This window comes from Lonchura striata, chromosome 5 (assembly GCF_046129695.1).
Source record: "Lonchura striata isolate bLonStr1 chromosome 5, bLonStr1.mat, whole genome shotgun sequence".
Lineage (NCBI taxonomy): Eukaryota > Metazoa > Chordata > Aves > Passeriformes > Estrildidae > Lonchura > Lonchura striata.
In genome coordinates, this window is record NC_134607.1 from 25,221,864 (window position 1) to 25,247,253 (window position 25,390).

Genomic DNA, 25,390 nt, shown 5'->3' on the forward strand with positions numbered 1-25,390 from the left:
GGGAAGGATCTCTCTTCTTTACCAGGTGTTATTCAATATTTTTATTAGCTGATGCACGGTGGAATAGAGATTTCTTCCCAAGAGAAGGCAAGTGATGCCATGCAAAAGGGACTGTGAGCATTCTGGAGAACATGATCAGAATCCAAAACAATTTTAGTACATTGAATAAGATGGATTGAATTCCATAGGTTTTCCATCCATTCAGGAGAGGCAGCTAAAATGTACAATAATGCATGAGTGTTGTTCTGTGTTTGTCTTGCAAACAATTTCAAATGTAAATCTGAGAAAGCTGTGGGAGGCCAAAGCCAAGGATTTTCACAAATGCTTTAGAACCTAGAGCACAGTGTTTTTCCTCCATGTTCCCCCACCTGGGCCTGGCCCCTGTCCTGCTCATTGGCTCCCAAAATGAAGTCTCAGCCCACTGAACAGAAGTGAGTCGTTTTCCCACTGTTGCTATTCTGAAAAGAAATTGGCTTCATCATTTTGCGAGAGTTCTGGTCTGCTCTGGGATGGTCGGTACTACTGAAATATCTGAATCTCTGTCCAGCTTTTGGCACTCCCTCAATCAGGAAAATATTTGGCTGTGTTGAAGAATACTTTGAGGAAGCAGATTTCTTGTCACAGTGAGTAATATCAAAATATTGGGCAAATTCTAATAACTATGAATAACATTGTATATTTAACTTTCAAACTAGGTTTACCTCTGATCAGGAGACTCATGGAATAGATACTGCCTTCCTTTGGGGACCTGCCTTTATGATTGCTCCAGTTCTTGAAGAGGCAAGTACTGTAATTAAAAATGCCATCATACTGGAATAGAAGAAACAAATGGTGCTTAGGGCATTGGATGACACTCAGAGCATGTTTGCTCATATCCATCCCTTTCTACTCTCTGCTGTCAAAGCTTGCAGAACACATTTCTGAGCAGTACAGACAGTACAGAGCTTTCTCAGTACTTGAAGTGGGAGGATGAAAGTGAGGGCGCAGCCTTTCCCTTTTACTCCAAGTGAGAAATGGATGCAAAAAGGCTGGATGCTGCCCCTCACGTGCTCCTGTTATTGTGCTGGCAGCAGTCTCCAAGGACACACATGGAGCAGTAATTGTCGAGCTAGGAAGAAACACACAGACATGAAAGCAAACTGGTTTCCATATTACCGCTCACCCACAGTGTTTTGGAACTGCAGCTCTCAAGGGCTGTGGTAGGAGTTTCCCAGCACCACAGGCAAAGGCAGTCATTACGGAAATGATAATGGTAATGTAAGCTGCTAACAGGACAGGTTTTAAAAAGCAGCCTTTTCCTCTCCTGTGCTGGGCACATGGCTCTCCCTGCTTGGCTGGAGCAAGGGTGTGTTTCTCTCCTTGCCCACCACTGACTGCTGGCAACACAAGAGAGGCATGTCTGAGCAGATCTAAGTATTTACATTGGATGTATCCTAGTGCTGTTTGCAATCAGCATGCTGCCAAAATATCTAGTAGATTTCTAGATATTGCTGATGATCAAACATTTAAACAGGACACAGTTACCTTGTTTTTTAACCAACCCTTTTGTCTCTGTGAATTTAACAGAAATTAAATTCTAAACCCATTCTGACCCCACTGAGGCACTTCATTCATTAGTCCTTTATCTTCAGACTCCCACAGGTTTCTAATAGCTGAAGAGTAGAAAGAAGATTTCACAGGGTCTCAGACCAGCAGGATGATAAAGAATGAGAAAAAAACCTTCCCATGAAGAGGGACTGACGAGCCAGGGAGGTTTCCTGTTAAAATAATTGAATAACAGGGGACATTATAAGGATATTTTAAATGATCGGGGGTCTAGATAAGGAGTTCCTGATGATTTTTGGAGAACTGCAGCACAAAAGGAAGGCTGCCTGTGGCGTGATGAGGGAAGCAGAACTGTGAAGGCAGCACATTGCTGGTTGTTGCAGTGTGATAGCTGGCAGCCAGGGCTGTGCCAGTTGGTGGGGCAGGGGCAGAGGTGAGCTGTAAGCCCCTCTCTGTGGCAGTGCAGGCCAGCAGTGACTGTGTCAAACTGCAGCTTGGCATCTGCTTGTGTAGGGAAGATGAGTCAGGAATGACTTGACCTTCACTCCTTGAATCCTAGGATAAGAGCAAGTGAGACATCAAAAAAAAAAAAAAAAAAAAAAAATAGAATGGAGAACTGCCTTGCAGACCGGCTTGTTATTTAGGGAGTCATGAAGGTGAGGCTCACAGAATCATGGAGTCATGGAATAGTTTGGGTTGGAAGGCACCTTCAGTTCCAACCTTCCTGCCATGGGCAGGGACACCTCCCACTAGGCCAAGTTGCTCAAAGCCCCATCCAACCTGGCCCTGAAATCCTGAAATCATCCTGACCCAGATGATGGTTACACACTTTTCTGTAGACCAGAACATCCAGGGTTGTCATAATATCGTAGAGAAGAGATGGAGAGGGGAGCATCTTGCCTTTTTGGTTTTTCATATATCTAAAATCCCTAGAATATTACATGGTTACTTTGTCTAAACTCTTCCAACTTTACTGTTCTTGTTCTACAATATTCCTGGGATAGTCCTTGGAGCTAATCCATAATTCTGCAAAGGGACAGATATCTACACTGATAATAAAAGTTAATCTGCTTGTGAGAATAAACAACTTGTAACAAAAATGGAAATATGTTTTGATCCCAACTGTTCCTGGAGTTATTAATACAAAGTGCCTTTAGCATGATTTCATCCCTGCAGTGATCTGACACAACACATGCTCCAAAATGAACTACAGTAATTGTGCAATTAGCACAACATTTATTATTTATTATTACTTATCTGCAACTTTAAATTGTTTACAAGAAGAGAAGGATCTGCATCCTTTGTGTGCTACAGCTCATTCTCTGCCTGTTTCTGGGACAGGAATGGTGCAAGGGGCACTGAGCAGTGGTGTCCTCCCACATCCAATGTGAAGCCCTGTCTTGAAAAGGCTGTCATAGGGCTGCTCAGATGTTGGAGGAGTGCACCTAGGCCAGTTACATTTGGAAGACATAGAGCTATATCCTAGAATAAAATAATCCTGTAACATTGACTCCTGCCAGGCTATGGCAGTAAACCCCCCCCAAATAGGATAGGCTTGTCTGTTTAGTATTATAGATTAGCCAGCAGCAGTCCACTGCTATGACAATAACTCAGCCATAAAATAAAAAAATTGATGTTATTAGAATATTCAGCATACATCTCTCCATGCACAAATATAGTAAAGCTAATGTAATATCAGAAATACAAAAAGAAAAAATACTAATCTCTTTATAACAATTACAGGGAGCAAGATCTGTGAGTGTATACTTCCCTGAAGCACAGTGGTTCGACTACTATACCGTATGTATTTTTAAGATTAATTTTCTTACTTTTTTCTTTCCCTAATAATTTAAAATGGTACAATTCCAGCAAAATAACTTTTAGTAATCTTCAGCAGTATTTTTACCTCAGCATCTGTAGATGAAGAAAACTAGAGAAAAAAAAAGTCTGCATCAGGCTAGCTGGGAGGGTAAATGACACAGCTTTCAGAAACATTTTGTTTTCTTTTTTTGCCATGTAAGGCTCTAAAACGCAGTGAACAGAATTTTCAAGAGCAGCCTAGACATGCATGAAAATGCCAGGATTTCTTTCTTTGTCCCCCACTTTTAATTCTTGTTCTGATATACTTCCATGCACAGAGACAGAGGCAGGAACCTAAGCCACACTCCTGAGAACATGCCACAAACCCTCCTGCGCATGTACTTTTGCATGTGCATCCCTTTTGACAGAAGGCATATTTGGAGCACAAGGTGAGGCACCCCTCTGGAAGATGCTCCCAAGAGCTGCAGAACAATCTGCTCTGTGGGACATGCCAGTGCCTTCTCTTCAGGGCCTGTCTTGACCTTTCCAACACCATCCCCAGGACCACATTTCCAGAAGTGCTCTGCTGCAATCTGCAGCCTAAGCCCAGCTTGGCTTCAATGGGAGCAGTTAAGCTGATGCTAAGAGCTTTCAGGAAGAGCCCAGGATCATCAGGTTGTTGTTAATTCTCCTGAGTGTCCCTGGCAGAGGAGCGGGCAGAGCAGAACAGCTCTCAGAGAAAATGCAGACTTTTTTTTTTTAATTAGTTTTTTAAATAATTTTCAGCATTTGGCTGGTGACCTCAGATGGATGTTCATCCAACCCTTTCCTTTTTCTCTTTTCATGCGACTGTGTCATGGTTTGACACTGGCACAATGCCAGTGTTCCCATGAAAATGCAACCTCCCAATTGAATGCTGTGAAATGTGATCAGGAAACAGAGCAGAGCAGGTTTAAGCTTAATAACAAGGGAAAAAACTTTATTAAGGTACTACTATAAAAGAAGAAAGAAAGAAAAAAATCACACAAAATATTCAAAATGAAAACCTTCTAAAGTATTCTTCCTCCCACCACCCAACTCTAACAAACTACAGTGAGACACAACCTGGATCCCAATCAGGTTTCTACCCTCCAGACAATCGATACTCAGTCCATCGAGGGAGAGAGGAGTCTCCCCTATGCCACAGAGCCCCCTAAGAAACACAGATGCCACATCCTGTGTTTCCATGTCACTCATGGCACCACCCGGAGAAAAGGTTTGCCATGGTGACTCTCTCCTTTTCTATGCACAGTGTTCTCACCACTAATGCATGGATGGACATACTGCTTTTAGGATTTTTCCTTTCAAGGATGCCCTGCCACAAAGGGAAAAAGCCAACAGTTCAGTTTTTCATTTTTGGGACCACAGTCCCCCCCATTTTTCCCTGGGGCTGAGGGTCTAAGAACAGAGATCTTCTTATCTTCTTCTTCTCTGAAGACAGGAGGCAACACCACAAGCCTCTCTAACTTTTCTCTGTTTGCTCTACTTCTGTCTTTTTCCCAGCTGAAGCAGGTCTCTTTGGCTCACCGGCATCCTCCTAAAATACAGTCTCTCTTGGAGGAAAAGATAGGTTAAGTCTGCGGCTACCAAGAAAAAGTCCAGCTAAAATCCACTCCATCATGTCCTCCCACCTAGAATTTCTCCTTCCAACATCCCAGGGTCTAAGCTGTCTCTCTTCCTCTCTTTTAAACTGAGGAGAAAAATTTCACCAAGCTTTCATTTCTCAAGGAAGGGTTAAAAGTCCCGACTCCCAGGGATGGCTCGATGCCCAGACTCTGGCAACTCCCACGCGACTGGGCACCTTGCGGCCCCCCCGCTCTTCTCCTTCCCCACGGTGCATTGCTGACAAAACCACCGCTGCCTCTTTCTCTCCCTCTCTCTCTCTCTCTCTCTCTCTCTCTCTGGGGGAGAATGGAGACATCCCAGATTCCTCCACCCTTCCATCTGCAGGGGCCAGCCCGATTCAGTCCCCTCCACCCTTCGGCCTTAGTCAAGCCATGGCTTTTCCCCTCCCCACCCAGCTCGTTGCCAGGCACGGGAGAGGCTGCACTGCGCACTGACTGGAACCAAAGAGAGCGAGATCTCTTGGGAATTCTGCTTTTAACCCCTCTTTCTTCTCAGAGGCATGTCCAGCCTCAATTGGTCAATATCCAAATTAACCTCTTCCTTCCAAGAAAAATTCTTTTTCTGTGTCAAACCATGACAGACTGAGATGCTGAAAAGTCCAGCATTTAATCCAACCCTCCCTATGGTTCCCTCTGAGCCCCCTTGCCAGGCTGGGCACAGGACAGTGGCCTTTGTCCCTTGTCCTGCCTATGTGCCTGCCCCTGGCATTGCTCGCCTCCCAGTATTTGCCACGCACTTGTCATGCACATGGTGCTTATCCAAACCAAAGTTGGGTACTTGCCATAAATCATAATTGTCATTTACAGAGGGCAAGAGCAAAATCTTCCTGTTATTTTCCCTGTACACAAGTCTTTTTTGGAGGTTTTGAGGCATTAAACTAGAAAAGTATGATGCAGAGAACTTAATGCTGGTTGTCTACACACATACAAATTTCACTCTCTGAATGCTGTAATTACTTTCTGAAAGGGGAAGAATTGTTCTTAGAAGAGAAGAAAATCTACAGTTTACATTCCCAAATGACTATGAATCACTTACCTTAAACTGAATGTGACAGGCTCCATATGTATAAAAAGAGGAAGCAAAAGTTCCTTTTTCCTTTTTCTCAGTATCTTGATTAGTGTTTTAGTTTTTTTTCACAGCATATGGAATAATGATACCAGTTTTAAAAACTATTTGTTGTCTTTCAGTCATGATGCTTCTATCTCAGGCATATGATATCTCAGGCATATGCATAACTGCAGAGGCTAGATCCTCTTTGATGTTAAAAAGAAACTAGAAAAATACTCCTGAAATCCAAATTTTAGTTTGTTTTTCTTCTTGCTCTCTTTTTCATTATGATGTATACTGCCTGGATTGGCATTTTTTTAACTGCATTAATTTTTGTGGTAGGGTTTAAAAGTGCCAAGTGCCTGGAAGAAGACCTACACTACTGTGTCTGCCCCACTGAACAAGATCCCTCTGTACATCCGTGGAGGGTACATTCTGCCACAGCAGGCACCAGCCACAACCACTACTGAAAGGTAATGTCACCTGTGTTTGTCACCAAGCAGACCCACAGACAGGGTGTGGGTCAGACCCACAGACAGTCAAAAGAGGAATCAAAAGAAAGTACAGAAGAGAGATATCTGCAGCTCCCAGCTGCCATCCCAAGTGATAAGTACAGTATTTTTATACCAGTATTTGCTCCACTTCATTAGGAGAAAACACCTCAGAGATGATCCACATCACTGTTAGCACAGCTGACACCTACTCCTGGCTCTACGATTAATGCTCAGAAAAGCTTTTGCATCTCTTACTGCCACACTGACCTGCTGTCAATCATTTAGAGTAAATGTATGCAAGGGGAAAAGCAAAATTCTTTTTTTTTGGGTGAATTTATCAAATGCTGTAAACAAGGTGGAAAAGCTCAAATCTTTCTTCAGGAAAAATACTTCCCCATGCCAATGAATAATATTCTGGTCTCAAGTGTGAACCATGCTCAAAAGTTAATCTGAGTAGGAAAGAGAGGGGACAGCACTGTGCAGCAGCCATAGTATGGTAGTACTGGTTACCAGCTGACTCCCAGACCATCCAGTTATTGTTAAGGCCACAAAAGAAGGGGGAAGCTTGTCCACATAAGCATTCAAAATGGGAAATCTAGACATTAGTAGAACAAGGTAAGGCAAAGATTTTGCCATCACTTTGGGAGTCCTTTTGGTGGCCACTGTTGTCATTCTTCTGTTGTGACCTTTTCTGTAACCTTAAAAGGGGAGTTGTGTTCAGAAGTGTTTAAGTTGCTTGGAAGGGACTGCCCACAGGTTTGTACTGACACTTCTCAACACGTTTATCAACAGCCGCCTGAACCCATTTGGACTCATTATTGCCCTGGATGAAGAAGGACAAGCCTCTGGATCTCTCTTCTGGGATGATGGTGATTCCATTGGTAAGCCTGGTCCCCTGGTGTGAAGCATACAGTACCTGCATACAGGGCTCTCCTCAGGCCACCTTTCAGCAGCATAATGGCACTGGCTTTGGTTAGAAATAGCTAGAGAACTGACCCCAGAAGGAGCAGTAGAAAGTTGAACCTTATTCATCCAGGCACTCCCTGGCAACCAGGAGGGTCACCTGTGTCCTGGGGGCATCAGGCACAGCATCGCCAGCTGGGCTGGACAGGGATTGTCCTGCTCTGCTCTGCGCTGGAGCAGCCTCTTCTGGACTGCTGGGGGCAGTTTTTGGGCACCTCAATGTAGAAAAGGACTATTAGAGAGCATCTAAAGGAGGGCAGCAAAAATGGTGAAGGACCTTGAGGAGAAGCTGTGTGAGGCAGCTGAGGTCACTTGGTCTCTTCAGCCTGGGGGAGACTGAGGGGAGACCTCACTGCAGTTACAACTTCCTCATGAGAGGAAGAGGAGGGGCAGACACTGATCTCCTCTCTGTGGTGAGCAGTGACAGGACCCAAGGGAGTGGCCTGAAGCTGTGTCAGGGGAGGTTGATGTTGGATATTAGAAAAAGTTTCTTCCCCCCAGAGTGTGGCTGGGCACTGGAACAGGCTCCCCAGGGAAGCAGTCACAGCACCAACCTGACAGAGTCTATAAATGTTTGGGTTAATCTTTCAGGAAAATGGTGTGACTCTTGCAGATGGTGCTGTGCAGGGCCAGGAGTTGGACTTGATCATCCTTGAGGGTCCTTTCTAAGTCATCTTACTCTGTGATTCTGTGAAGGTGAAAAGCTGATTCTCCTGAGATCAACCTAAGTCTAGAGGAAGAGATTAAATAGCCCACAAATCATCTTAGCCTGACCTTAGCTGCTTGCTGCTGTAATGTGAACTGCTTATGGATTTTGCTGCCTGTTTTGATATCAATCCTCCTTGCTTTGTGTTTTGACAGATACTATTGAAAAAGAGAACTACTTCTTGGCTAAATACACATTCAGCAATGTAAGTGGCAACATACAAGATACCTACTTACATGGAGGTAGCTATAATTTAGTGTAACCATTGTAACGTGCTGATATTTATCTTCTAGCTCAGTCTATTAACCAGGTAAGCTATCTAATGCTGTCATTTACAGCTACCTATGAAATAGTCCAACTATGATCCTGCAGTTTTATGTCTGCTTCATTAAGTATCATAGTGACACATGTCATTAATGTCCCTGCTGCAATACAAATCTGAAAAAAACGTATTTTCAACATTTTCTTTCCTTAGTTGCAACTTCTGGGGACAAGGGGCCTTTCTCGTGTTCCACCTAGTGACTTTCAGTCTGATGGGTGGGAGAGAGCTAGATTTCACTCTTCAGAATATTCCAGCAACCTTTTGACTTCAATCACTTAATATTTTTGTTTTGTGGTGCAGAGAGTTATGTAGTCTCAATTCTGTAGCTTGCATTTCCTTGTCTGACAGCACAGGCACTGCTCCCATAGTGGGTGTCCTGTGGAGAGATCCAGCATGCTTCTGGCAACCCGCTAGGCTGATCAGATGCTCTGTGCAGCACAGGAACAGATTAGCTCAGGGTCAGTGCACTGATGCCTTTCACACAGTGCTCAGTTCTGTGCAGACATGTCCTGAGAAACACCTGTAGAAAAGCCCAACAGTCAAGGCTTCAATTGAGTAAAATATTGTAAAATGTGTCTACTATAAGCTCATTAAGTATATGATAGTAAGTTGTAGGAGTTATTGTAAAAATAACCTTACCCTGCTTCAATAACCTGTCTCTACAGATTTTATTTCATCTGCAATTCTAGCATTTGGTAATAAATAGGATATTGTATATAGAGTATGGCATGGTTTGTTCCCCAGCTTCCTGAACATGAGCCAGCATGTGCCCAAGTGGCCAAGAAGGCCAAGGCATCCTGGCTTGTATCAGAAAGATACAGGACTGGGGCAATGACTGTACCTCTGTCCTTGTCACTGGTGAGGCCACACCTCAGAGCCTGTGTTCAGAGAAGGGCAGTGAATCTTGAGGATCTGAAGCTCAAGTCATATGAGGAGCAGCTGAGGGAGCTGGGGGTGTTTGGCCTGGAGTAAAGGAGCCTCAGGGGAGACCTTATTGCTATCCACAACTGCATGAAAGGAGGGTGAACCAGATGGGGGTCAGTCTCTTCTTCCAATAAGTGATAGGGCCAGAGGCCTCAGGTTGCACCAGGGGAGGATTAGATTCAATACTAGGAAAAATTTATTCGCTGAAAGGGTTATCAAGCCCTGGGACAAGCTGCTCAGAGAAGTGGTGAAGTCACCATCCCTGGAGGTATTTAAAAGATGTGTAGATGTGGCCCTTAGGGACGTGGTTTTCTGGTGGACTTGGCTGTGCTGGGTTAATAGTTGAACTTGATAACTTTAAAGATATTTTCCAGCCTAAATGATTATGTGATTTTCATGCCATGTATTCCTAAAAGTCCAAAAGTAATCCACAGAAGATAGTCAAAATGATAAAATCATGTTAACCCCTATTGTGATACTACTCTTAGAAGGTCTGTCTTCCAGAAGCAAGAGCAATCCAGGGTAGGACAGTGGGCTTTACTAGGTAGCCTGGTATGTTCGTGAGATATTTTCCTGGAACTAACACCACATGGGTTGACTTCAAGTATTATTTTAACTTACTTTGTTCTTGATTTACCAAGAAAAAAATATTCCTTCTTTTTCAGAAAAAAAAAAAAAAAAGGGTACTTCAACAGCAAAAAGGAAGAAAAATCAGTTTGGTTTTCTGTAGTCTGTGTATAGTAATTTATTGCAGTAAGTCTACAGAAAAACAATATTCAGTTTTATATTAAATTTTGAACCGTGCAAATTAGATTGTTGCTTCTCTGGCACTTCCATATGTAATTGCTCATATTTGACTTCAGCCTGTAAATCCATGACTGAATTCCCTATCTGCATTCCAGTAATCTTTAATGTCGAGTTTTTATTATGTGTTTATAAAGGAAAACAGTCAATCTTAAATAGCAAAAGGGAAAATGGTATCTGCTGAAGAGTCCTGTCTTGGGCCCCTGAGCTTGAGAGCTGAGTTCAGCATTACACTGTGATTCCTGGGTGTGTGGCCGCCTGAGCTGGCTGTCCTGAGACAGCAGTAAAACACCGTAGGGAGGTGCTGTCTCTAAACTGAGCTCCCCTCTGTTCTGGAGCTCTGCCAGAGGGAATAAGACACCACATGTAATAGGTACCCCAAAAACCTCTTTGGTGGCTTTTGCAGGCTTCTCTCCGTTTGCTAAATAATAGCCAACATTCCTTATTTAGGCAGTTTAAATCAGTGTGCTGGGGCTTAGCACTTATTTTTAGTGTGGATGTCTGAAATAAGCACTCTAAGCACAGCCCTAAGTTACATACACTGTGATCTAGCTCCTGCTCCCCTCCTACAATGCACTACTGAAATAACATAAGGTAATTTATGCAAAAGGTTCCATCATGGGTTTCTCCTTGGCATATTTTTAAAAAGTCATGATTGCATAGCCATCCATCATTTCCTGAGCAGTGTAATTCATCTTTATTTCTTCAACAACTTTGATCACATAACAAATGTGATGATTCCTCTTCATTGCATGTATGGGAAATTACTGTCTCTGGTGATCCAAATGAATTAGCTTCATGACTTTGCATGTCCTCTTGGTACACCCCTAAATATGTAGTAAATAAAAAGAGCAGCAAACAAAGCTCTGTGGACATATTTAGTCTCCTTAAACCGGGGACATATATAACAGGGATTTCTAGCAGGAGATGTGGTACATAAAATCAGGGCAGAACATCGAGCAGCTGCTGTTTGTGGAAGATACTAGTGTTTTAAAGCAGCTAGTTTTGGATGTTAACTAAATCTGTCTTAAGGTCACTAATTGAATCTCTGTATGTGGATTTTGGCTTTGCATATGCCACTGTACTCTGCAATGGGTACAAGAACAACATTGACTAAAAGTAGAAAAACATATCTTCTTGGACATGCTTTTCTATTCATAATCCAGTTAATGCTGTAAATGTGATTTATGTTCTTAGTTTATAATCACACGTGAAACCTTTCTTACGTACAAATTTATATGACTGTTGTTTTTTCCTTTATGACTTCAATATCTACATTGGAAGACATTGTGTATGTTCAATGACAAGGATGAAATCTTGTAAATGTGCAGCAAGTCACCTCTAAAGAGCTGTCATGGTCCTAAAGTTTTCTCTGTGTATTTTTCCAGAGAAGCCTGAAGACAGAAATAGTTAAAAATGGCTACCCTGGAGCTGAAACTCTGAAGTACAACAAAATTACCATTCTTGGCCTGAAACGGAGACCTCAAGCTGTGTCTCTGAATGGAAGATCCATCCGTGGAGAAGCTGTGTCTTATGAGATCAGTGGGGTAAGACCTGAACTGAGAGTTTAAGAAAAAACTTAGAGAAAGAAAGTCTCATGCCCTAAGGAATTGTACAGTGACTGCAGCAGGGATGTTAGAAGGGTACATCTTGGCCAAGCTTATGCTGACAATGGGCATAGGGAAGGTTATTTTTATCACACTTGCATCCTCTGCTGGGAAGTGCAGAGGTTCCCAGCATCCACAACTCCCAGTCTCCATGCAGGATTGCAGTTGGGAGTAGCCTCTCTGGCTGCCTGGCAATTTTCAGGTTGGTGTTTGGATGATTTTGCAGTACTTTTGTCTGGATTTGATTTTTCCCTGTATTTGAAGAAAAGGCAAATTATTCAAGAAGTGGAAATCCAGCTCCCTAAGCAGTGGTACAGAACTGTTTCTGATGAAAGATGAGAATATTAGATACCTTGAAGAAGTGATTTAAGTAAGCACAGACTGTTAATGTTAATGTGAATTTAAAGAGGTGTGAATGGATTTTGGGCATTTTAAGAGATTATTAATTCCGGAACCTAAAGATAAAACTGGTCAAGTACTGAAAATGGAAATTATGTGAGTAGCCCAAAATACATAAAATTTAACACTGACCAGGAAGAGAGCAGGACAGATATTGTATTTAGAATTTAATATTTGATTCATGTAATTAATTAATTTTAAACCATTCCTGAATTTCTAAAAGGGCTGTTGGATTGGATGCAGCAGTAGGAAGATGCATACTGGCATCAAGTTAGTCTCACCTACCAGATATGTTAAAGAAAGCATGAAGGTCTAAACTCTAGTTTCACTTCTTAACCTCTGTTTTGAACTGGTTTGTTGGTTTTTTTACATTAAGATAATTCATTATTTTGTGTCTCTTTTTTCCACAGAAGCTGGTTTTGCGGATTTCTGCTCCACTTACTCAGGAGCTCAACCTTAAGTTATACTAGAATGGTCAGAACACACTGACTTAATTTAGAATCCTTAGCCCTTTGATTTATCCCACTTTGATTTTAATGTAAAAAAAAAAAATTAGTCATTAAAACATTGCATGCGAACTTGGTGACTGATGACTGATTTTTTAAATGTAGTATTTCTAACTCCATATTCCTCAAAGAAAATTTTCAATAGTGGTTAATGAGTATTAACATAAACTGATGTGTGTTCAAAGTAGCACAGAAGAAATGATCCTGAAAATTCTGTCTCACCACAAATGGAGATAATATTTGGAAATGGTCTCAATGGGACCATTTTCTATACAACATACACTGGGTTTTTTCCAAAGCTATGGTAGGGAAAAAACAAGGAACAACCAATTAATTTCCATAGCCCAATACATAACCTTCCATTAATATAATATGCAATGCCTATAATATAGAATCTAATAAATATTAGTATAATATTATTTTAATTCTTATATCATCATATCTGAACATCAGCCCATTGTCTCAGACTACCAGATGTGCAACTATAGTAATTGCTCACTTTTTCTCTCCATTCTGAATTGAGATTGCAGCCTGGACTTGTCTTTGTCAAAGTGAGTTGGGTCTTGTGGAGGAGCCTTAAGACTTGGGTCTCTCCAGAGCCTTTGCTGGTTGCAGTAAGGTTTGATGTGAGATATGTTTGCTCTGCACAGCGCAGAGAAAGCAACTTGCACATCAGCTTTTTTGTGGGAAGAAGCTGGAGAAAATAAGATACTACAAAAGGTATCTGAAGGTAGCTGAAGGTGGTGAGAAAGGGCTGAGGAAGAGCAGAATACGGGCAGTGGGGTGAAGGAGGACAAGGTGACAAGTAAACTGAACATCTTCATTGCCCTAGAATAGAGCACGTGACTACAGTCCTTGATGAAATAAACACTTGAAAAGTGTGCCACTCTGAGTCCATGGACTCTGCAAATGGAGGTCCTTGTGCAGAGGAATGATGTTAGCAGGGTTTGTGAGAGCTGTGTATTTGGGACAGAGGAAAGAAGGAGAACCTCTGTTGGAGCAGACAGCATCAGCAGGCAGCCAGACAGAGCAGTGCTTGCTGCACAAACCTGAGGAGCAGCAGAGGCCCAGATGATGTGTCTGCACTGTGTCTCATGGCTCTGCTCTAGAGATCCCAGAGCAGGGCAGCCAGCAGGGGCTCCAGCAGCACAGGAGATGCTGGTCCAGAGGCTGCTGGCCACAGGCATTGCCTTGGGCTTGGCCACACTGCCAGTTATCCTCTCAAGCTGCCTGTGAGAGCCCTGTGCCTGCTCAGGGGTCTCACGAGCATGTTGCAGACATAAAGAGAGAACACTGCTTGCTTCACGGCTTGACAGTGTGGGATGGACGGGGACCAATAAGGCAGACCACTTCTGTGCAGAATCCAGTCTCCTCCATGTGTCTTTGCAAACATGGCATCAAAGAGGTACCTGCTCTTAGTTTTCCTCCAAATGTGAGGATGTTACTTCCTCACCATGGCAAAAGAGCAAAGAGAGTGAGCAAAAAAACCAATGTATTAGAAAAAGCAAATTTGTTAACACCCCGGCCTGGACTGGGAAACACAATTTGGTTAGTTTGTGAGTAGGACTCTTTTTGGTTCAGTGTGTTTCTCTCTAATCTGCCTTACAGTGTGGATAGAAGCAGGATTGGGAGAGGGGAGGTGTTGAATTTGCTGAAAAATGGTGAAAAAGTAGACTGGTGTGGGAACTGGAGATGTGGCTGGAGAGCAATAGAGATGTTGGAGATGGCACTTCTCTAAAGAGTTCCTTGATAGACAAACATGGGAAGTCAGCCAGTGCTCACAAGTTTTCCATGAAATCAGTGACTAAGCTGGTACTTGCAGATATATCTTAATAAAATAAGTGCAGAAAAATACAATCCTACCAGCATCAATATGCTGTTAAAGCTTGTATTACAACCTGGATTTTATTCCTTTCTTGTTATTTTGTGCCTTGTACTTTCAGTAAACACAACAGGAAATCACTAGTCAGTAATATATTTGCCTTGGGCCCTGATTTCACATATTTATTTCATAAATGTAAGCAAGACAGCCTGTTGTGGTTTGACATGGAAAAGAATTTTCTCGGGAAGAAGAGAGTCAAACCAGTCGGTGGTCAGGGTTGGATATTGACATTTGGGGTGACAACTGAAGGCTGGACATGCTTCTGAGAACACAGAGGCATTAAAAGAACTTTCTCTTGTTAGTTCTAGTCAGAGTGCAGTGCAGACTCTCTGTTGCTCAGCCCGTGGTTATGTGGGGGAGGGGAGTCATGTGGGCCAGGCTGAAGTAGGCCAAAAAGTAGAGGAGCTGGAACCATCTCCGGCTTCCTACACATAGAAGGGTAGAGGAAATCAAAGATGTTTGCGCTCCCCCCTCCAGAGTCTCTCTGGAGAGAGAGAGAAAGAGACAGCAACGGTGCAGGAAAGGAGAAGGGGGGGTGGGGGCGGGAGGTGCCCAGCGTGAGAGCTGTAAGTCTAGGTAAAGATCCTGGCCACCGGCTGTCCTGGGAATTTGAGACATTTAACCCCTTCTTAGGTGATAAAAGCTTTGTGAAATATTACTCCTCCTCAATTTAAAAGAGAAGAAAAGAGACAGTCTGAGACCTGAGATGTTAGAAAGAGAAATTCTAGGTGGGAAGAGATGATAGAGTGGCTTTTAGCTAGACTTTTCTTGTTAACCATAAACGGAACCAATTTCTCCTCCAAGAGAGACTGCATTTTAAGAAGATACATGGTAAGCCAAAAGACCTGCTTCAGTGACTACCAGCACAAGAGTAAAGTGAACAGAGTTGATGAAGGTGTAGTGATGCCCTCTGTCTTCAGAAAGACGATGATCTCTGTTCTTGAGACCCTCGGACCCAGGGGAGGAAGAAAATGAAGAAGACTGTAGTCCCAAAAATGAGAAACTGAACTGTTATTTTTCCTTTAGTCCTTAGCAAAGCATCCTTAAAAAAACAAAACAACCCTATGAGCAGTCTGTCCCTACATAGTAGTGAGAGCACTGTGCATAGAAAGGAGAGTGTCACACTGGCAGGTTTTCTCTAAGTGGTGCCATGTGTGACATGCAAACACAAGAGGTGGCAATTGTGTTTCTTGGGGGGTCTGTGGCACAGGGGAGACTCCTCTCTCCCTTAATAGACTGAATACTGATTATCTGAAGGGTGAGAGCCTGATTAAGAGTGCAAGTTGTGTCTCACTGTAGTTTGTTAGACTTGGGGGGTGGGGGAGGAAGAATGTTTTGGAAAGTTTTCCTTTTGCTTTTAATGTGTGTTTTTCTTGCTTTTTCCTTTTATAGTAGTAGTAGTTTAATAAAGTTTTTCCTTTATTATTAAGCCTAAGCCTTCTCTGCTCTGTCTCTGATCGCATCTCACATCATTCATTTGGGAGGTTGCATTTTCATAGGGGTGCTAGCATTGTACCAGTATCAAACCATAACACAGCCTTTGGTCAGCATTTGTAACAGGGGCATCAAAGAAAAGCCGAGTTTGTGTGGCCATGTGTGTGTATCTGGCTATTTATCCTCTCTGGCATTGAGGTGCAGGTGTGATTTCGGATAATTTACACTTTTTTGAAGTTCTGTTTACACTGCTTGTTTCTTCCCATTCAAAAAATTTCTTTTTTCTTTTTGTAAAAAGGATAACAACTTCAACAAAAAATTCTGATCACCTGTTAAAAGTGGTATGAGGTAAACTCAAGAATCTACAGACAAATATTTTACTGTCTTTTAAGGTCAAATCGGATTAAAGAATGAACTTCCCCAAGTGTTGGTGGTTGGTGTGGATTATATTTATTACAGATTTTCAGTGGAGTGAGAACTTCTCAGCTGGGATTTAAAAGCATTGGTAGTCAGCTGCTTTGTCCATCCTGCCTTTGTCAGCCATACAACTCACCAGCTGAGTTCCTCAGAATCTGAAGGAGTTGAAATGTAAAGGGAAAAACCTAACTTTGAGAAGCAAGAGACCTTATAAATAATAGGGAAAGCTGGACAGGAGAAACACAGATCAAACCAATATGGTTATTCATGCGTTCTCTTCTTTGGGCTTCACCCCACCCAAAGAGTGGGGTGGCTGGCCCACTTCCTGTTGTCCTTCATTCTGCCTGGCAGCTGGCCGAGTCACTTCCACTGCCTATGCACAAAGTTCTGCTGCTTGCGAGCAGCTGACTCCCGCCGCTGCCTCCACCTCCATTTGTGTGATCACCTCCTGTGCTGAAGATCTGACTGGAGCCTTTTGCCCTTGCATTGGGTGCATATTATAAACACCAAAAAACTTCTCGACCTGAGATGGCTTCTGCACTTCTATCTTTTCTGCAACAGACCCTTCAAACGCCTGAATCACAGCCCCCGCTGCTTTTTTCTTGGCGGACATACTTTGCAAGGTACGTAAAACTTTCTTCCAAACTGCCCCGAATTCAAGTACTGTTTTTTATCTTTTCTGCCCTCAATGTCAGAATCCTAAAGCAGTTGCCCTATTTCATGCCACTCGGTCTAGCTAAACATGACCGAGGGCTTCTGCAATTTGCCCTTGTTTCTGGCCCACAGGGCCAAGTGTTCAAATTCAGTCTCTTTTATCTTTTCCTGTCTCTTGGAGAGAAAATGCAAAAGAAGCCGCTCTGCTGCTTCCAAATTGCTGTTTAATTTCAGTCTCTTTGCATGTGTCTTACCTTCCAACCAGTGCAGGGCACTCCTTAGCTTTCACTCGACACTGCGGCGACACCGCTCCAGCTCCCTGCTCCGTCTGCATTCACCTTCGCCACATGGGCTATGTGTGAATTGCGGAGTTTTCCATTGTGTGCTCTGGTGTTTCCTGATTCAAAGCAAGTGATCTGGAAACCTTTCTCCCATTGCGACCTGCACGATTTGGAGTTTGGAATCTTAAATGCTCCGGCATTCCGATTCCCGTCGCAATAATAGTGATTTGGGATCTGTGTCTCCTGTCGCATCTTTTCACGCGATTCGGAGAAAGTTCCCCATCGCCATAGGTACAATTTGGGAACTCATCAGAGTCTTCTGGGTCCCTGTTCGGGCGCCAGATAAAACAAAGGGCCTCGTGATAATCAGGAGCTGGACAGGACCAACATAGATCTGAACCAATGTGGTTAATCATATGTTCTCCCTTTATTGTTTATAAGATGGCAGTTTATATACACAGTTTACAATTGTGAGAACACTCTCATTGGCAAGAAAACATTGTTTCCCTTTGTCTTAAGGTGGCTAAAGTTTCACACTGCAGACCTATACTAATTCACACCCAGAAAGCCCAGTGCTCTGTGCTTACACCTTAACATAATTTCTAACTGCGCCACAGACTAATTCCTAACTGCACCATAGGCTTCAAAGGCCTCACCGAGGCCCACATCTGAGGCCTAGGCTGGGGTAGCTCAACCTTCATTCCAAATATAAATCGTGTCCTCTCTCTTTCATAAATTCTGCTACACACAAACTATACTCAAAATATATCTTGCAATCAAACTTCTTCAAAAATGACTATATATCCCCTCATGGCTATGCTAATTATATCATTATTAAAAAGATACACCAAAACTATAAATAATTAAGGACCTGAAGTTAATATTTAAAGTGTAATATTAATTGGTACTGAATTATCTGTTAAATTCAAGAGGGTTAATTTGTTCATTGATCATTTCAGTTCTGTTGAGTTCCTTTAAGGATGAATCTGGCCTAGGGTGTTAAAATACAATATGTTTAAGAATCAGTCTAATCCTTCTCTTAATCATGCAAAGTAAAGTTAATTTACCATTTTAAAAGCAACTGAACTAGCTACTTTAAATTTTTGTGTGTTTATAGTTAATTTTTAAATCAAACACATAGATATGAAACAAGGAATCACTATTCAAATAAAAAATAGTTTTCTTATTTCAAGGAGTTTAGTGTTTATCTCTGAAGAACATTCAGAATCAAAGTCTATGTGACAGTTTTAAAATTGGCCATTTACTTTTTATTTAAATTTGTTTTAGAATTCTTTGGTGGTTTGCTTCCTTTTTTATTTATTTTTCTCACTAGAAAAAAAAAATATTGATGTGTTTATGAAGTTACTTTCTTGGCTGGGACAAATGTTGGTTATGCTGGTAGCAAGCCAGCATCTTTTCTTGCAGAATAACTTGAAGACAACTGTGCTATGGTTACCTAAATAGTGGAATGATTTTCACAGAATTCTTGCTACTGTGGCTCTGGAAAGTATGCTGATGGTATCTGGAAATTGCCACAAACTAATTAGTTCTTTATTTTTGAAGATGAATGTTTATTTCACAGTCAAATAAATAATGTGTATGAAGTCATTTTAAGAAAACAAATACTGCTTTTATCAGGTTGCAAAACCCTTCTGTCCTGATTTAGGGCAAATTTGGGGAGAAGCCTCTGAATGGGGTCCCTCTAGAAAGCAAATTCAAGTGGCCCCTCCTGCAAATGGTTTGGGGAAAATATTTCCTTGGAGAAAAGTGGGAAAAACCTGTTTATTTAAGAAGCAAAGCATTCACCAGCATAAAAAATGAAATTATATTAAACAATAACACCTCTCACTGTCCTGAAGAGATGGCAAACTCAGAGTCCTTTCCGTGGGCTGTAGCTCGGCTCACTCAGTCTCTTCTCAGCCCCTCCTGCGCTGGAAATGCCCCAGCCCAGGCCTGGGTGGGCCCCGGGTGTGAGCTCTCAGAGCTCTTCTGGGTGTCCAGTCCAGAGCAGGTCTGATCAGCTCCCAGAAACAAAAGCCACTGCCCAGGGAACTTCTCTGGCTCAGCCAGCTAAAACCTGGCTAAAAGCAAAGGAGAGCTCTGTCCCGCTGTCTGTCCGTGCTGCAGACAGCTCAGTCCAGGAGCAGGAACGTGGAGGAGCGAGTGCAGCTCCTGAAAACAAACTGCGCGCTGCTTCTCCCCGCCTCGCTCTCAGAACCAGCCTTGCAGGTGCAGGACTTAAAATCCAGCATAAACAGTACAGATGATACAAGTATCATAAAGTCACCCTAAGACACCTTCTAAAAGAAGAGGAAATGAAGGATTCTCGTTTACCTCAGATACAGAATTAGAAGTCCTGACGCTCATCAACACAGCCTAGTCCATGGTGCCAATATAGTTTAATTTTTCGTATTCTGTTCAGTAACAGAATCGAATTTACCTCCCATTTGAGAAATACTGTGCAATCTTTAGTGGTATTTTAAAACTGAAAATAAGTAATGGATTTGAGTAATCTGTGGATATGAGTTGGTACATTGAGCTAGCGGAATGTGATGTGAGAAAATGGCAATCTTGTACTTTGTACTTCTCACACAGGCAAAGCAAGGGTGCAATGAACCCTCTGAGCTCAGCAAATGTTAAGTGTGAGCTTTACACCTCACTTAAGAGGCAGACAGCTGCAGCCCAACAACACAGTTATGAATTCAAGCATACGGTTAAATGCATTCCCGAATTATTGCCACAGTTGTTCTGGAAGATACTCAAACTCATTACATTATTTGGGCTGGAAATTTTCAGCCTCATTAAAACCTTAATTGCTTGAATGTTGCCATGAAATGAGAAAAATCTGATGGACAGTGTTCCCAAAAGACAATCCACATGCTGTTAAATGTTTGTTTAAGTGATTTTAATTGAATGGAAAATGATATAAAATTAAAATTCATAAATGAAGGAATACATCAGGATGAAAAAAGAATAAATATTCTGACAAAATTCACTTTCCTATCTGTGGTTCTTTTCTGTTTTCCTGAAAGGAAAAGAAGAAACTCTCAAGTTCTTACTTCTTCTCTTGATATTTTAGTGACTTGCTAAATGTCAGTACTGTAAGTCACACTGCCTTTTTGATAGTTCATTAATAATGCAAAATTAACCTATATCATAAATTAGTGTTTGGTAACTAGGATGGCAACTGTCATTATAAAATGCAATCAAAATAAATGCTGTATAGTTTGAAAATTTAATTCATAGTTATAAATGAGTCATGAGTGATTAAAATCAGCTTCTCTGGCAGTTTGTATTGTCACTTTGGAGCTTGCTTCTGGTAAATTGGAAGACACAGAAGACAATGTCCTGCAGTAATTGTGTTTCTTCAAAATATGTTGTGTACAAGGACCTCCCTTTTGCTGCAGAGATCTCCCAGCTGTGTAGGAAATATCCAGGCCTGCTGAGGGTCAGAGCAACCCAGATCACTGCACAGCTCCTCTCCTGAGAGAAATCTGGTGTCTGGTTGCACTCTGGGAAAAATCTATGGGCTCTGTAGTACCCAACCATCCTGAAGCTCAGAATTTTGCATTTTATCTAAAATGATTAACTTTCTTTGAGTAGCTGAAGATAAAGCCCCTTCTGCTAGAGGCCTTGCCTGGAGGTGAAACCCGAAGTGTTTAATGGATCAAAGTCTGCTTTGTCAGACTGAGCATATGACCTTGAAGCTCCTATTGAGGACTAATGATTGGTAATTATGGGAGTGGAGGTGTTTCATGATATTCCTATTATTTCTTAAGCAGTGTCCTGGTTTGTAAAATAAGCTTGTATTCTATTTGCCATCTGTTGGAGGTTGGGCAGGTTTGTTATCTCTTCCAAGAACAATGGTTTGCTCCGAAGAGGTAATGGTTTGTTAATGGGCCATTGAATGACTCACTGCAGGCCTGGTAACATAACACCATCCCATTGTGAGATGCTCCACCCAGAGGGGGAAGCCAAGCACTCTTTTATTGTATAAAAGGGGTACCTTTTGGGGGACAGAGCAGCTCTCTCTTTGCAGGATTCCCAGAGAAGCAGCTCCTTTGGCAGGACTTCCGAGAGAAGCGGCCGGAGCATGGTGAGGTGGTGGCGGCGGAGCTCGGAGGCGGCCCCGGTGCAGAGGAAGACCGGCCCCACTGCCACCAGATCTTCAGAGAAAAACTATACCCTTCTAAAGATCACCACTTCAGCTGCAATTCATCAGCCACTGCAAGAGGAGCAGCTGTCATTTCAACTGGACTGCTACCAACACCCCGAATCCTCAGGTTGTGGACTTTATCACTAGTTTTGTTTGTATCAATTGCATTTGCCTTTTTAAATTGTTATTTAGTTCCTCCTAGTAAAGAATTGATACTCCCATTCCCATATCTTTGCCTGAGAGCCTTTTAATTTAAAAATCCTGGTAATTCGGAGGGAGGGGGTTTACCTTCTCCATTGCACAGGAGGCTTTTGCCTTCCTTCACAGACTCCTGTCTCGTCAAACCAAGACAAGCACTTATTGCTGCTTGAGTCCTTGGAGGTGGAGGCATAAAATCAATTGCAAACGCCAAATCAACATCACAGATAGTACTGGTAAGATCTGTTACCCACTCAGAAAGTCTTTCAGCCAGGAAACAGAATGTTTTATATCCTCATGATTTCACAGATCTTTCCAGGCACAATTCCCCCTCTTTCCACAACCATTATGTGGGAGAGGCTTATGCTTTCTGGCTCTGTGTCTAACAGTGAGTTATCAAATATGACAGAAAGTCTAAAGGAACCACAAAGCTTTTCCTCTGTGAAAATAGAACCATGCACTCTTTGTGCCCAGAGGGCATTTGTCAGTTTCTTCCACAAAACAAGTACAATCTTGGGGAAAAAATAATCAAGAAGTCAATAAAGTAAATCAAATGCAGCCTTCAAAATTAATTTGGGACAGAGCTTCACTGTAAGCCTGACTGCATGAAAAATAGTACATGGAGGGGCCTGGCAACATGTTGGGATTTCACTGATCTTTTAAGGAATACAGAAACACCCACAACTTTTTTTTTTTTTCAAAATGAGGAAGCCATAGAAATGGTATGAGAACATATAGTGACAGGTTTTCTGAAATTCCACTATCTTGGCTTACACTGAGAAATTTGTGAAAGAAACTGTTAAAGCAATTGACAGAAAATTTTGGGTTTGCTTCTTGGTGGCTAATTAGAATATGTAGTGTTACCCTGACTTCACAGGGATCCTTCTGGGAAGATGAAATGATAAGTGAACCTGATATATCATCCAGAGTATTTATTTATGTAAGTTCAAGTGTGTAACTATTGACAAGCAGGGGATCCAACACTTATCCAGATTAGTCCAGGTCATCCCCCTCACTGTGTACACATTGGTCTGAATATTTACAGGTAGGTAGGTAATAGATAAGCAATTGGTGCTTGACATCTGTGTTGGAGTCTACTCACAAAGATTAAATCTCTGTCTATTTTGGCAGAGTTACTGATTTCTTTCACACCTAAAATGGCATGACCCAGTATCTCCTTGACTTTATCAGGAAATACAGAAAGTCATGTGCATGAGTACTGAAGCCTCCACCCGGGTATGGAGGAGGATGTAGCAGTTTGGGCATTGCTGCTGTTGGGTTCAGAAATGCTGTCATGACTTTTTTCTTAAAATAACTGGGTTTGACTTTAGTTGCCATGAAGGAAATAACTGGATAACACACCTTTAAATTGTGGAGGCTATGTGCTAATTTCTACTGTATTAGCCAAATTCACAAAGCAACTGTTACATATGAAGACTTGGCCTCCCAAGGTGTATTGCTAATGGTGGCATTGATTTTATGAATATTCTGGAAGCATGCTGAGGGAAAAGATATGGGTCAAGATTAGGCAGAGAAAAAAAACTATGAAACATATTATTCCTAAAAGATTTGTAACAAACATATATTTTCCGCAAACCAGCTGGTATTTCTTAGAAATATGGAAGGCCTAGAAGTGATTGGACATGGAAGGGAAGGAAAAAATACTTCTAATCATCAAGAGTCCAAGAGCATGGGAAGAAGAGCATGAAGTAGAAGAGCAAGAAGAAGAGGAGGAAGAAGAAGAAGCATGAAGAGCATGAAGAGCAAGAAGTAGATTCTCCTCTACCTCTTCTGAGACTAAAATACTTTCCTGAATTGTTCAGCTGATCTTGTGACAAACATCTTGAGGTTTCATTTTGTGGTTGTCTAATCTTATGTTCATTGGAAAGAACATAGTTCTTTAGAATTTTTTTAGATTAATTGCATGCAGACAATCTTTTTTTTCATGCAGACAATCTATCCTTTCTGCCATAGTAAACACCTCATTTAGCAGTACCCGGAATTATCTGCTACCATGAGCCAGTCATAAACTGCCTTTCTAGAAAAAAAAAGCATCTAATCAGTTTTCTTTGTCCTTTAAAATGAAACCTGAACTTCTGAACTTTAATCTGATTTTGTTAACAGTTAAAAGCCTGCACTAAAAATACTTCCAAGTCACATTTTCAGAACATGAGTTCCACCCTACTTGCTTCACTCTGAGAGACAGAAAAAGTGCTCAGTAGATTTGTAATTCCTCTGTTCGTAGATGTAGAGACCTTACTATGCAGTACTAGGTGTAATATGTGAAATGGATTCCATTACAGCTCCTGAATTACTCTGAGAATGTTTCAGCTGAAAAACAGTTAGGTTTTTTTTCTTCAAAAAGTGTTCTTTAGCTTTTAGTCATCTAGTAGCTTATTTATAGTCAGCATTAGCCTCTCAAGACAGCACTGGTCCTACACTCATCCCTTCACATTACTGTGCAGACAAAGACTGTAGTGAACTAAATTTCTTTTTGTTTTTTTGTTTGGGTTTTGTGGTTTGGCTTTTTAAAGGAATTTCAGCTATAGGCTTACTGGTTTGGCTGCCTGCAGACACACCTAGAATACTTGTGAAGGTACGTGGCTTCTTGGCTGTACTGAGAACCTTAGACAGATTGGTTTAAGAGGAAGTACTTTAGAGATATCTGATGAGAAATTGCTCTGTGCTTAACAAATTGTGCTGGACAAGAGAATGAAAATAAAGAAATGAAATATCAGGTGACAACTTTCTAAAAAAAAAAAAAGAGAGAAGATTGGAACTGGGATGTGGTCAGAAGTTTCTGAATAAAATATCCATAGTATCTTCCTTGAGTTTCTGCCACTGGAGTTGTTTCAGATGTGTGCTGTGCACAGGGAGTACATCTCCTGTACATAAGATCGTGTTACTGTCGTCTGCATTCCCGCTGCTGTTCCTTCTGTTTGCTATGAGCTAACCAGGTGCTGGCATTCAGGTTCTCTTATCACTATTTTGATGTACTGCCTGAGATCAAACATTGCACTTGAATTACAGTAACAAGAATCATGAAATCAAATTAAAATTGAATGTATTTTGAGAATGTTTGTGGCTTTGGATTTAATTTTTTTTTTCAAATAAACACATTAAGCTCTTTATTGCTATACATAAAACTCTCAACAGACAGAGGAGTAGAGGAATTCAGTACATGATTCTGGGCTTCAGTATATGATTTTCAGGGACTTTGACCTGTCCTACATATTGTGTAGCTACAGACATGGCATTTAATTTGCCTGTGCCTTAACTTCCCACCTGTGACATGGGAATGGGAGCACTCCTATCTCTCTTCAAAGTGCTGTGATGAGAAATATATATTGGGGACTACTTAGATGCCATAATAATGGATGCAAATTAAACACATTGCATATAAGATGATGGAGTAATCGTGATTACTGCGAATTACTACGAACAGATTCAGTGCAATTGGATTGATGGTCTTGGAAAAGAAGGAATGGGTCTGCGCAGGTGTGAGAGAGCGAAGCCCCGTTTGTCAGCGTGCCGGGCACACAGCGGCCGAGGCCAGCTCGCCTCCTTTGCCAGCGGAAGGGCTGCG

The 25,390-nt window shown here is 41.8% G+C and overlaps 2 protein-coding genes across 2 annotated transcripts in view; both read left to right on the forward strand.

Annotated features, from left to right (window-relative positions):
* The window catches only part of LOC110482105 (lysosomal alpha-glucosidase), a 38,601-nt gene extending 37,672 nt beyond the window's left edge, over window positions 1-929 (forward strand). The window contains exon 15 of the mRNA XM_077783419.1: window positions 696-929. Coding sequence (XP_077639545.1) covers window positions 696-819 — 124 coding nt within the window. The 3' untranslated portion in view covers window positions 820-929. The remainder of the gene's footprint in view (window positions 1-695) is intronic.
* A 1,266-nt stretch (window positions 930-2,195) lies between these two features.
* On the forward strand, window positions 2,196-12,854 carry LOC144246261 (sucrase-isomaltase, intestinal-like). The gene is made up of 7 exons (XM_077783118.1): window positions 2,196-2,201; window positions 3,289-3,345; window positions 6,400-6,530; window positions 7,344-7,432; window positions 8,376-8,425; window positions 11,659-11,817; window positions 12,687-12,854. Exons 1-7 carry the CDS (start codon window positions 2,196-2,198, stop codon window positions 12,744-12,746), a joined length of 552 nt encoding a protein of 183 aa, XP_077639244.1. The 3' UTR covers window positions 12,747-12,854.
* Window positions 12,855-25,390: the final 12,536 nt, after the last annotated feature.